The sequence below is a fragment of the Cherax quadricarinatus genome, chromosome 22 (assembly GCF_038502225.1).
Source record: "Cherax quadricarinatus isolate ZL_2023a chromosome 22, ASM3850222v1, whole genome shotgun sequence".
Classification (NCBI taxonomy): Eukaryota; Metazoa; Arthropoda; class Malacostraca; order Decapoda; family Parastacidae; genus Cherax; species Cherax quadricarinatus.
Genome location: NC_091313.1, coordinates 18814405 through 18828560, shown reverse-complemented (window position 1 = coordinate 18828560; position 14156 = coordinate 18814405). Strand labels below are relative to the sequence as shown.

The following is a 14156-nucleotide window of genomic DNA, read 5'->3' as shown; positions in this document are numbered from 1 at the left end:
CACCGCAACATAATGGACATTTCATGCAGACGTTATTTGGTAATGGCTTGATAAAGCTCCTGGAGAGCGAAACGTTGCCACAATAAATGTCACATTAGTTGCAATTGTGGTTCATATACTTATTTTTGGGAAGCACAACGAGTTCACCAACAATCTGAGCACTGAAACACCCCCAGACCATGAGCAAGTTTGGGTGTTTGGTGGTCCCACAGGTGCAGCGTGGGTCTAGCAGGTCACTACCTCTGGGCCGGTACACATGGTCACCACGGTTACAGGTGACGGTGAAGGTTGCTTCATCATTCCAAAGTACTTCAGACCACTGCTGAGGATTCCAGTGAAGATATTTCTTTGTATAATCCAGCCAACGTTTCTTCTGTGGCTTGGAGAGGATCGTTTTCTTAACCTGGCAGTGACTACTGTAGCCCAGTTCTGACACGTCTGTTAATAGTTCTTACTGGCACCTCTGAGAGAAGATGTGGGTTTTTTTCTTTCAATTCTCTAGCAGTTGTCTTAGGTGTACTCTCTAACTGCTTTTTTAACACAGTTAAGGTATGAACAGATGTCTTCTTCGAGGGGCTAGGCCGAGGTTTGGCAGATGGTAACTCAACACCGCCACCAGCCTTGAAACGCTGCACCTAGTTCCTCACTTAACGCTCATACACACCAACGGCAGCCACGTGAGCACGGAGGAGTCACTGTGGAGTGTGGCGGCAGGCCGTGACGTCATGCTAACGGCTGCTACCCAGCATAATGCACTGACGAAAAAATACCCCTCTGTATGGTAGGCCTTTGATTTTCGTCACGGTATTATGCCGAAGTACAGTGCCTGCGCTCTGAAGGAGGGGTGTTAATGTTGCAGTTTAAAAACTGTAGTGTAAAGCACCCTTCTGGCAAGACAGTGATGGAGTGAATGATGGTGAAAGTTTTTCTTTTTCGGGCCACCCTGCCTTGGTGGGAATCGGCCAGTGTGTTAATAAAAAAAAATGATTATGCCGGGGCGCTCACCAGGCATAATGCCGTAACTAGTACTGTATCTAACCAGTTCTCCACACAGGTGTCTTTTTCCTCATCTTGTCGATATCACTATACCATTTTACTCTGTGTCTCCAAGGTTAGCCCTCGTGTAGTCGGCAGGGTTTCAAATCTTATAACCAATACACTAATAAATCAATTTAAGCCTACCCTGATTAAGTGTTTATGATTAGCAGCACCTGTGTTATAGTCTATGAAGGACTGAATATTAAGAGTACTCTAACTGCATATATCCAATGGAAAAAGAACATGTTATCCCACAGCTGAAGCAAGAACTTTGAATACCTTTATATATCTAACCAAGACAGAATTCACAGCAATAATAATAATAATAATGATGATAATTATAATCTTTATTTCTACAGGTACATGATACAACTTATACAGACCTAGACGACGTCAAGGACACACTATATAGACAGCCCCTGGTCATGCAGAGCATTTCGGGCAACTTAATTAAGTTAATCTTGTTCCCCAGAATGCGACCCACACCAATCGGCTAACACCCAGGGACAGCATGTGTCTTAAGGAAACAAGCACTAATGTTTCCACCCATATTGGGGTTCGAACTACGGACACTCAATGTGAGCTGAGTTTACTAACAACTGAGCTAGGAAAATTTAGGTTCAGTAATAGAGTTCAGGTTTAGTAACAGTTATGGATGAGTGGAACAAACTGCTGAGAACCTCGGGTGGCTTTAAAAATAAGTTGGACAGGTACATGAGCGGGTGTGGATGGGTGTATTATTATGATGGGGGAAGTGCTAAACCCGTAAGGATTACACATTGCCTGGGGGTGATGGAAGACATTCAGGCTCAATTTGGGGAACTGGAACACAGACCAAATTCCCTAGATCATAAGCTCCTCACCAACATCAAAGAAGCTTCTTTGAGAGGTGTGGGTGGGTGTAGCATGGGTGAAAGGCCTACTGCATTGTTCCTTCGTTCTTGTGTTGTTGTGAGTGGGTCAGACCCGCCGCCAGGGCAAAAATCAGTGGGTCTTGCGACTCCAGAGGGTGTGGGTCCAAGCTTCAGACACTGGTAAGAATTCAAGGAGTAAATTTATCTCCAGGGTGATGATGAACATCACGAGAAATCATGCCCAGGTATGAATAACGGAGGGGGTGAACGAGAGAGAGTGAGAGAGAGAAGAGAGAGAAAAGAGAGAGAGAAGAGAGGGAAAAGAGAGAGAAGAGAAAGAAAAAGAAAGAGAAAGAAAGAAAAAGAGTGAAAGAGAAAGAAAGAGAAAGAAAGAAAAAGAAAGAGAAGGAAAAAGAAAAGAGAGAGAGAGAGAGAGAGAGAGAGAGAGAGAGAGAGAGAGAGAGAGAGAGAGAGAGAGAGAGAGAGAGAGAGAGAGATTGAGATTCGACTCCAAAATGGCCATGAAGAAAACATTGTAAATCTTGCAAACAAGGCAGCTAGCAGCACTTCCACGTATCTCGCATTTGTTCGACAGTAGAGGTTGCAAGATTCTTTACGAGGCGCAAGTACGCTCACACCTTGAGGATAGCCCCACTTTTTTGGATTGCCTTCCCTCCGTCTCATCTGCGACTTCTTAACAGAATAGAGAACAGAGCAAAACGACTCATCTCTTCCCTGAACCCGGCCTGGAAAGTTCTGTCATTTCAACAGAGCCTTCAACACCGGAGGGGTGTGGGTGGCCTTACTGTTCTGTACAGGGTCAATATGTCAAAGTACCACACTTAGCTCCACTTCGAGGACAGCGAGAAGTGAGCTTTTACACACACAAGAAAAGGGACAGCAAGCAGTAACTTCACTCTGACTGTACCTTTCTCCAGAACATCACTTCATCTGAGATCATTTATTCCTAGGATGACTCGAGTCTGGAACATGTCCGTACAGCATAATGATCAGTTGATCGAATGAAATTTTGACCCACAGATGACTCCAACTTCATCCTGTCCCTTATCTGTTTCATAACAATGAAAAGGCTTTCAAATGAGCTGATGTGGTAACAGCTCTTGGCTTGTAAATAAAGCTAGGAATCCTTAATTAACTTAACCATTTAAAAACCCCATGTAAAAAAAAAAAAAAAGTGCCTATGTGTACATTTCGATTCTCTCTCTCCTCTCACTCACACACAAAAATGTTATTTAAAAAAGTCTTGATGCCATTCAAGGCAGAGTTTTCACGTTAAGACAAGGGTTCATTCGGTACAAACTCATATTGAGACAAACTGCAAGACAAAGCCTCGTCCTTGGAAAGTGTTTTTCCTCACACACACTTTACCACAGGTCTTGTTCTTCCCACAACACTAGTAATGTAATACTTATCACATCAATATTCTGGACTTTCATGGCGTGTTAGATATTTTGGTTGGTACAGCCACTCTCAGGTTGAGTGGCGCGGCTCACTGAACTAAAAGTGAAATCCAAACATATGGGTATATACACAGAGGTGTAAGTCTTTCAGTGAATGCATACTGAGAGGTTACTTTAATCTCTATTTAAGTAAAGTATCCATAACTAATGGTGTATAGGTTTCACGCAGCATTTATGCGCATCGTGTAGTCGATAGGCTTTAAATCCAATGAAACAATCGACCAAAATTTTATATTTAAGAAAGTCATGTTAATTTAATAGTAGTAGTACCATATACGGACTTTTTTTCTGTGACATTGTAATAGTTCATGCTCTAACGTAGTAGGATTATGAGTATATTCACAAAGAAAGGCTTAACCCGAAGGGGGTCAAATAGAGCCTGGGGAATGGGAAGTGATCAGGCTGGAACCAAGGACAGACCTGGTAGGAGGAATTCATGGTGTTTGCATATCGGAAAACCCCGATCTTGTACATTAGGCTGCGGCTAGTTTATCGTTACTTACATAAGGTCACATAATTACTACTTATTATTCAGGATACGTAGAGTTTAATTATACATTCCTCTCCTCCCGATGACTGGACGACTAGGGATGTGAAGCGACTAGTTGTGTTGGTTTAGTGATGTCTGTTGATACAGAAGTTGTTTGTGGGAATCTACGTCTTACCACAGAGTTTCAATGCTCTGGTGTTTACCACTAAAAACAGCCGAGACAATAGAAATATTTAACGTCTACACTGTCTAGGCTATTTTAAGTGTAATAAAAAACAAGACATTAGACAATACAGAATTAACACATGCATAGTCTAAGCCGTTTTTACCATTCAATGAAGAGAATTTACATAAGAACATAAGAAAGAAGGAACATTGCAGCAGGCCTACTGGCCCATGCGAGGCAGATCCAAGTCTCCTACCGGCTTAAGCCAATGCCCCAGCCTAGTCAGGCCAGGTCACATTCGCTTAAGGAACAGGGGAACTGACCTAGTAGCACAAGCTGATCAGGTCCAACTCACACCCACCCACACCCACTCATGTATTTATCCGACCTATTTTTAAAACTACACAACGTTTTAGCCTCTATAACTGTACTCGGGAGTTTGTTCCACTCATCCACAACTCTATTACCAAACCAGTGCTTTCCTATATCCTTCCTGAATCTGGATTTTTCCAACTTCAAACCATTGCTGCGAGTTCTGTCTAGGCTAGATATTTTCAGCACACTATTTACATCCCCTTTATTTATTCCTGTCTTCCATTTATACACCTCAATCATATTCCCCCTAATTCTATGCCTTTCTAGAGAGTGCAGATTCAGGGCCCTCAGTCTATCCTCATAGGGAAGATTTCTGATACATGGGATCAACTTTGTCATCCTCCTCTGTATGTTTTCCAGAGCATTTACATCCATTCTGTAATACGGTGACCTAAACTGTGCAGCATAATCTAAATGATGCCTAACCAAGGATGTATAGAGTTGAAGAACAACCTGAGGGCTCATATTACTTATGGTTCTTGATATGAAGCCAAGGATTGTTAGCTTTATTGTGAACACTTATGCACTGTTGTCTTGGTTTCAGATTACTGCTAACCAGAACTCTCAAATCCTTTTCGCAATCAGTAGTATTAAGATCTACATTATTTAGTTTATATGTGGCATGGTTATTTTCCTGTCCAATACAGAAGTATTTAACACGGCTTGTGTTTATGACTTGCTCACTGAGTATTATAGGCTAGTCAGATGTGGTTGCTGGTTTATTCATCGGGGAAAATTTTCCGACGCGAGTTTTGGTCATGCGATAACACACCCGTAGGGGTGCCAGCCGGAACAATGGTGGGGGTAGGGGCACAGGAAAAATTGAAGTACATGGGGAACAACAAATAGCACAAGACTTTACAGTCCATACCGAGGCTATCTACAGAGAAGGCCTATCTGCTACTGTGTCTAAGAGTACACATGGATGTGGTGTAGCTCTTGGTCCTATGGCTTACCGCCGCCTTAATAAATCACGGTAAATCAAGGACTCCTAAGGAAATTAATCACTGTCTGATTTTCTGGGTTATCCTAGGTAATTTACACATATGTTACTAGGTATGATAATTGCACTTATGTGTACCTGTACCGAAATAACCTTACCGAATTCAAGGATTACAGAGGGGACAGAATTTGGAATATACCTGGAGTGTGTTTCGGGGGTTAACGCCCCCGCGGCTCGGTCTGAGACCAGGCCTCATAGTAATAATTATAATAATAAAAATAATAATAAAATCCTTATTTCTGCAAGTACATGTACAAGGTATACAGGCCTAGTTGACATCAACGACATACTACTATAGAAAGCCACTTGTTACGCAGAGCATTTCGGGCAAATTCGGTCAATTTTGTCCCAGGTTGCGACCCATACCAGTCGACTAACACACAGGTACCCATTTTATACTGATGGGTGAACACACACAACCGGTGTAAGGAAACACGCCCAATGTTTCTATCTTTTCCGGGAATCGAGCCCGGACATCATCGAAGTCCAGACTTGGTTGCTGAACAATTTACAGTGGTATAGACTATTTATTGAATTCATAACGATAGTAATGAGTTTACACAGTCATGAAATCAGTCACAAAAGTTTATAATGTATTTATCAGAGTGGCGCTCAAAGACTTAATTTTAACATGCTTGGATAATATAATGCTAAATCGCTATTAAATTCCATACTAATACACGTAAGTAAAATTAACAAATTCTTAAAATTTTATCGTAAAATAATGTTTGAATACCTGAATTTAAAAGATATCCAGATTCTTGAAGTCTCCCTTTATCTATATCATAGAAAATGGTTCTAGCACCCGTGTTTAAGAAAATGAAACAACACCCATGGAATCTGGTAAATAACAAAAAGGCACAATACCGTGACTGGAACGATACACAAATAACCCGCACATAATGGTCCAAGTCGGACCGAAACGTCGTCGTAAGCTTCTCTCTTTTATGTGCGGGTTATTTGTGTATGGAATCTGGTAAGAGAGTAGTAAATACCAAAGTAAATAACTAAGTAAATGTGTTCAAGTATACACAATTACACGGAATATTAAATTATAATATTTCCAATGGAGTCCTTATAGTAATTATCATTTATATCTAAACGTTAAAAACAGGTATCTTAACTATGTAAAAGAAGTTACAATAAAAGAAGATATACTAGGGGAGAGGTAAAATTAGTTATTTTCATACAAGAAATCATTCTCCTCCCTTTCTGTAGCCTTATGATAAGATAAGATTTCGTTCGGATTTTTAACCCCGGAGGGTTAGCCACCCAGGATAACCCAAGAAAGTCAGTGCGTCATCGAGGACTGTCTAACTTATTTCCATTGGGGTCCTTAATCTTGTCCCCCAGGATGCGACCCACACCAGTCGACTAACACCCAGGTACCTATTTGCTGCTAGGTGAACAGGACAATAGGTGTAAGGAAACGTGTCGAAATGTTTCCACCCGCCGGGAATCGAACCCGGGCCCTCCGTGTGTGAAGCGGGAGCTTTAGCCACCAGGCCACCGGGCCACACATGCAGGCAGTCTATTCCACTCTTTAATTGCAGTAATAATAATAATAATAATAATAAATAATAGTAATAATAATAAATAATAGTAATAATAATAATAATAATATATCTTTATTTACTACAAGTACATGTACAAGGTATACAGGCTAGCTGACATCAATGACAAACTACTATATAAAAAGCCGCTTGTTATCACCTGGAGTTTACCTGGAGACAGTTCCGGGGGTCAACGCCCCCGCGGCCCGGTCTGTGACCAGGCCTGTTATGCTGAGCATTTCGGGCAAATTAGGTCAGTTTTGTCCCAGGATGCGACCCACACCAGTCGACTAACACCCAGGTACCCATTTTATACTGATTGGTGAACAGGGACAGGGACACCAGGTGTCTTATGGAAACACGTCCCTAATGTTTTCCAGCCGTACCAGAGATTCAAACTCCGGACCTCAGTGTGAGCTGAGTGCGCTAGCGATGGATCACTGACTCTTAGGTACTGCAAAGTTGTTCTCCCTTCTCCTAGTTCTGTAAGTGCACTGGTTCCCGGCGTCAACAAAATTGGCATTAAGATATTAGAGACATTGGTTGTGAGTAATTTTATAAACGTAATTTAGCTTTAGTTGAGGGGAATGATTTTCTATTTTTTAGCTAAAATACGTGTAAATTTTACCTTATCCCTAGTAATGACCCTCGTATTGTAGATAGTCGTAATGACCCTCGGGTAGTAGATAGTCTTAATGACCCTCGTATTGTAGATAGTCTTAATGACCCTCGTGTAGTAGATAGTCTTTTTAGTATGATAATAAGATGTTATCTTCATTATAGAATAATAAGAAAATATTATAACCTTTATATTATAATAATAAGGTAAAAGGACCCCAATGGAAATAAGTCACTCTGTCTGACTTTTTTGGGTTATCCTAGGTTCTCTACACATATGCTGCTATGTATGATAATTCTATGTAACTGTATTGTGTATACCTGAATAAATTTACTTACTTACTTACTCTGTCTTCAACATTCGGCATATCCAGTTGTTGTAATTCATCCTGGCCTACATGTTCTCTTGGAATCAGGTCCAGAATGAATCTCACCATTTTGTTCTGGGTGATTTGTAGCCTGTCTTTCAGCTTTTTTTCGTTAAGGCAGAATACCATGAAGAGCAAGAGTGGCCTATAATACATTGCATGAGAGCTAGACATAGGGTCCTGTGAGCCTCAGTAGGTAGACACTGCACCTGTTTATAGAGGAACTTTAGTCTGACATTCGCTTTTTTTATAACATTGTTCCCTATTAGTTCTCCTGACTTACATGGGTCGAAGGGGATTCCCAGATATTTCACCGAATTTACTGTAATAATAGGTTCCCCATTACACTGGACATTAAAATTATTTACCCTTTTCAATTTGTTTCGTGCCAAAGAGTATGGCTTCCGTTTTCCCGAGGTGTAATGATAATTTGTTGTTTGCCAACCATTTGCTACAGGACTCTAGTTCTAGTGATAGTGCATCAGCAATGTCTTGTGGTCTTGACCTGATACTAAAACAGCAGTAGAAGCTTGCATCTGACACTGACAGGCACGTCATTCACACAGCACAGGAATAGCAAAGGGCCCAGATTTGGTTCAGATTATTAACCTCACCATTATTAACCCAAAGGGTTAATAACTCAGGATAACCCAATAAAGTCTGTGCGTCATAGGGGTCTGTCTGTCTTATTTCCATTGGGGTCTTTTATTTTTTTTCCTTCACGATGCGACCCACAACAGTCGACTAACACCCACTGTACCTACCCACTTACTGCTTAGTGAACAGGAGAAATATATATGTAAGGAGACATGCCAAGCGTTTCCACCTCGTCACTAGCACGTTAAGAGACCATACAATAAGTGTCAGGGGACCGAGACTGTTCAACTGCCTCCCAGCACACATAAGGGGGATTACCAACAGACCCCTGGCAGTCTTCAAGCTGGCACTGGACAAGCACCTAAAGGCAGTTCCTGATCAGCCGGGCTGTGGCTCGTACGTTGGTTTGCGTGCAGCCAGCAGCAACAGCCTGGTTGATCAGGCGCTGATCCACCAGGAGGCCTGGTCACAGACCGGGCCGCGGGGGCGTTGACCCCCGAAACTCTCCAGGTAAACTCCAGGTAAACTCGTGCCAGAGATCGAACCACGGATGCTCAGTTTGTGAGCTGAGGGCGCTACCCGAGCAAGCATGATCACTCCCAGGTCTCTGACGTTGGTTTTTCGCTCTATTTTGTGGCCGGAATTTGTTTTGTACTCTGATGAAGTTTTAATATCCTTATGTTTACCATATCGGAGTAATTGAAATTTCTCATCGTTGAACTTTCAGAATAAAGATACCTAACTGTTGTACATGTGTCTTACTTATCAACTTGTCGGTACTGTATCCCATCTTCACATTAATCCTTTAAGCTACTTTATTATTATATTTATTAGGGGCTTTAAGGTGCTGGTGGAAATGATGGCGGCTTGAGCCCTCCTTGACCCGTTCATGCGCCGCCTCTGCCTCCGGTGTATATATCCTTGACCAAAATAAAAACTCAAGAGGATAAAATGGCATGTATACATGGACTATATGATTGCAAGAACTGCTTCACTTTTATGAATTTACGGTTAATTTGTGATTATACATTAATGTTGGTTCCCGGCTCATTTTGGCAATAAGTTTTAGCTTAAAATGTCCAATATAAAATGGACTGTGCCATGAAAATAATTTTGGTTGTGTAAATTTGAAAAAAAAAGAAAAAAAGAAACGCAACTTAGTATAATTAACATAAAAAAAGGCACAATACCCAAATAACCCGCACAAAAGTGAAAGGAACTTACGACGTTTCGGTCCGATTTGGGCCATTTACAAAGTCACACTTAAGTCAACTTAACATAACCTAACAATCTAAAATAAGCTAAAGTAAATTAGTCTAACCTTAGACTAAACTACCCTCACCGAATCTTACGTAAATAATTATATCGGCAGATATATAAATGTCACGTCTTTGTCTACGTTCCTTGTGATCGGCTCAGCGCGTTTAGTGACTAATGGTGACTGACCCGTGCATCTACAAACTGATGTTGATTGGACAGTGCCGCTGGTTGGCTCTTTGCTGCATTCTACCCAAAATAAAAGTTAATATTTTGGGCTAATGTCTCCCAAAATAACGATCCTTACAAAAAAAAAATAACTTTGTATTCCCTGGTCTAGATAACGCTAATAAACTTACTTATAAACTTTATTTCTACAAAGTACAATTTACAAATGATTCAGGAATAGTTGACATTATAGAAAACTCCTTTACTGAAAGCTCCGCCGAGGATCAACATTCAATTAGAATCTTTTCACCTAAGTTACTACATATATCAATTGTAAAACAAAACACATAAATAAACCTCAATAAAATTTACTTATAATAAATACTCAGATTGTGAAAGTTTCCCCTAGTAGAACATGATCTCCAAAGAAAATGGACGAACCCTGAACATCTAAGAAAATTAAATATTTTAAGGGTAACTACGCTAAGTGAATTATTCAATATTTCAAGGATAACTGAGTTATTCATACCATATTTTCAAGCATGACCGCGTTATTTCGCAGAATTGTTCACCACCACCCCTGGAAACCGGTTTCTCATCATCAGATTTTAATGAGATGACCCCGGAGGATGAGTAACCGCAGGATAATCTGAGACAATCAATAATATTAATATGCATCTTCCCCAGGGTGCCACCCACGACAATCGATTAGCAGATCCGGGTTTCAACCCAGGTCATTAAGTTGCCAGCCTATGGCGCTACTACCCGAACCATACGCACTCAGCTCACACATTGATTACAGGCGTTCGATCCCCGGTACTGCTGCCAAACATTAGGACATGTTTTCATAAGACACCTGCTGTCTGTGTTCACTTATCAGTAAAATGGGTACCTGGGTGTTAGTCGACTGGTGTGGGTCGCATCCCGGGACCAAATTGACCTAATACGCCTAAAATGCTCAATATAATTATTATTATTATTATTATTATTATTATTATTATTATTATTAAAGATTAGCCGGTATTCTCCCGGCCCGGGTCTTTTCCAAGTGGTGGCCCGGCCTTGGTTCCCTCTTTAGGGAGTGTCTGAGACCGAAGTCTCCCATGGGAGGAGGCACAAGTACCTCCTCATCTTTGGGACCAACTGTCCCCAGACCTAGCCACAAGCTAGGCCTCTCTGGTCTGCCATCCCCGCCCCAAGGGGGCAAATGGGAATGACAGTCTTATGAGCTAAAGGCTCGGGCTCAGGCACCTACCCTACCCTAGAAGGGTTAGGCATGGTATCGATGCTCAATATAACAAGCAGCTTTCTATATAGTAGTATGTCACTGATGTCAGCTAGGCCGTATATTTTGTACATGTACTTGTAGAAATAAAGATTATTATTATTATTATTATTATTAAGACTGGCTACCACTCTCTCCGGATTAATAGTGGAAGAGGATTAACACCCAAGGATAACCTAATAAAAACAAGTGGTGTAATTTATTCTCGCTAGGAAATAAATCAATTAGTTTCCCCTGCAGCTCAGTGGTAGTAATTTCGGCTCGTATTTAAAGAATCCACATTATTTTATTTCGATTAGTAACACCGTCAATTAACACTGAAGGGTTAGTAAGGTTGGCTAACCCAATAAAGCTAATGTATGTGGGTTACTTCCATTGGGATCCCCAAAAAATCTCACCACTGTCCTATATTTTAAGAAAATAATCCCATCATTGTACTACTAGGAAGACAATAATCCTATTATTGTACTACTGATAAGAAAATCCCATCAATGTCCTATTGGAAAGAAAAATGTTGAATGGACTCACCCGTGCGTCAATCTTCCACTTGGGTGAGCCTCTGTAGTTCTTGTACCTGTTAGATGACAAGCTGAAGTTGATTGCATTTTTGTCACTGGATGAGAGCTTCTCTTTGGTGCCTTGTTTGTGCTGCTTGTTGATGCCATTTGAGGTGTGCTTGTAAGACGGGAGGTTGGAAGTGGGTTTGGAGAGGTTGGAAGTAGGTTTAGAAAGGTTGGAAGTGGGTTTGAAAAGGTTCGAGGCAGGTTTGGAGAGGTTGGAAGTGGGTTTGGACGAAGGGTTAGGGCTGAGTTTGGACGAAGGGTTGGGGCTAGGTTTAGTGGAAGCATGGTTGGGGCTGGGTTTGGAGGCCAGAGTGGGTTTGGAAGGGACGAGGTTACTGCTTGGCTTAGAGGAGAGGTTAGAGGTGGGCTTGGAAGAATAGTTCGGAGTGGGTTTGGAAGAAGAATGGTTGGAGCTGGGTTTAGAGGATAGGCTGGGGTTTGGCTTGGAGGCAGTCAGGTTGAGGGTAGGCTTGGAAGCGACGAGGTTCGGAGTGGGCTTTGAGGAGGAAGGAGAGGAGAGGTTGGGAGTGCTGGCGGAGGATGAATTACGGTACCGTCTATGACACTCGCACATGTTGACGGGTGTGGTGGCAGTGTATACTGGATTGATGGTGTTGCAGTCACTTGGTGGCGGTGGTGCTGCAGTCACTCGGTGATGGTGCTGCAGTCACCAGGAGTCTCCTCCCCATCACATCTCACTGGGGCCACTTAATACTTCCCATCATAGGATGTCTTGTATTTACAAGGTTAACTAGAATCACTAAGATGCCAGGTACTCCTCAAACTCAGCTTGGGGATTTTCACTTTGATCAAGGCTTGAAGAGTAATTTTCACCTTAACAATGAAAATACCTTGCCCTTATCATCCACAGACTCCAGACACACTGACCACTGGTCCTGAAGCACTGACCAACTGGTCCTGAAACACTGACCAACTGGTCCTGAAGCACTGACCAACTGGTCCTGAAACACTGACCAACTGGTCCTGAAACACTGACCAGCTGGTCCTGAAGCACTGACCAACTGGTCCTGAAGCACTGACCAACTGGTCCTGAAACACTGACCAACTGGTCCAGAAGCACTGACCAACTGGTCCAGAAGCACTGACCAACTGGTCCAGAAGCACTGACCAACTGGTTCAGAAGCACTGACCAACTGGTTCTGAAACACTGACCAACTGGTCCAGAAGCACTGACCAACTGGTCCAGAAGCACTGACCAACTGGCTAGTCTGAGCGATCACATTACTTGTATTTAATAATTAACCAATAGTCGTTAATTAAAAATACTTTCACAACTTCACATTTTTTCCTGGTCATAATTATACATCTCTAATGTTTCGAATTCATCTGAAACGAACACACGGAAATTTACTGCTGCATTAATGCGCAACTGAGCTCTTTATCAGTGAGAATTCAATACCACAAGGAGTCAGCAACAAGAGTGACAGATTGTTTGTATATGTCGATTACCAGCTGAGGTTGGAGGTCGACATATATATAAACAACATATCGATTTTGTTTTTGTCTCCATGTGGGTACTGATCTATCTTAAAGAAATTCATATTATTAAGCACTGCTACACACCAGGAGAGCTCCTCGTCAGGGCTCTCTCAGTAAGTAAACATATTTTGAGCGCGAGTGATTTGCTAAACACTAAAAGCACACCAACGCACAATTTCTTCTTTTTTGACAATTTGCATTAGCTGCACTAAGGTCAAGATAAAGATAATGCAGTATTTTGTGGTTGCTTACACCAGCACAGGTATTTCAGAAACACGAATTTGAGGGAGCATCGACCCCACAACACCTGCTACAGGTGTCAAGTGTCACACTTGCTCATCAGGCCTTGTTACACTCGATTTTTTCAATATATATATATATATATATATATATATATATATATATATATATATATATATATATATTATATATATATATATGTCGTGCCGAATATGCAAAACTTATCAATTAGCAAGAACTCATTTAAAATTGTCCTTTCTAAAATTTTCTCTTATACGTTTAAAGATATATTTTTTCACTAATGTTAATGTTAAAAAATTTTAATTTTGCACCAAAAGAATCTTAGAAAACTTACCTAACCTTATTATAACAAGAGCAATTTATTTTAGCCTAACCCAACTAAATATATTTTAGATTTGTTTACAGTAATTTAATACTAAACAAACACAGTGAAATATATTTTTTTCGTTAGGTTCAGAATGATTTTGGCGAAATTATTGCATACACAAATTTTCACTTGTCCTATATGGCAAGATGAACGTTGCTATTTAAGCCAAGATCGCAAATTCTGCATATTCGGCACGACATATATATATTATA

At 41.1% G+C, this 14156-nt stretch overlaps 1 protein-coding gene across 5 annotated transcripts in view; it reads right to left on the bottom strand.

The window, feature by feature from the left end:
* Positions 1-13166, bottom strand: part of Sarm (sterile alpha and armadillo motif) — a 500429-nt gene extending 487263 nt beyond the window's left edge. For 2 of the 5 annotated variants that reach the window (XM_070087513.1, XM_070087509.1), the window contains exon 1: positions 11782-13156. In XM_070087513.1, coding sequence (XP_069943614.1) covers positions 11782-12390 — 609 coding nt within the window. In that variant the 5' untranslated portion in view covers positions 12391-13156. Of the gene's footprint in view, positions 1-11781 lie in introns of all 5 variants that reach the window. The other 3 variants (XM_070087507.1, XM_070087508.1, XM_070087512.1) reach the window with 3 other exon arrangements.
* Positions 13167-14156: the final 990 nt, after the last annotated feature.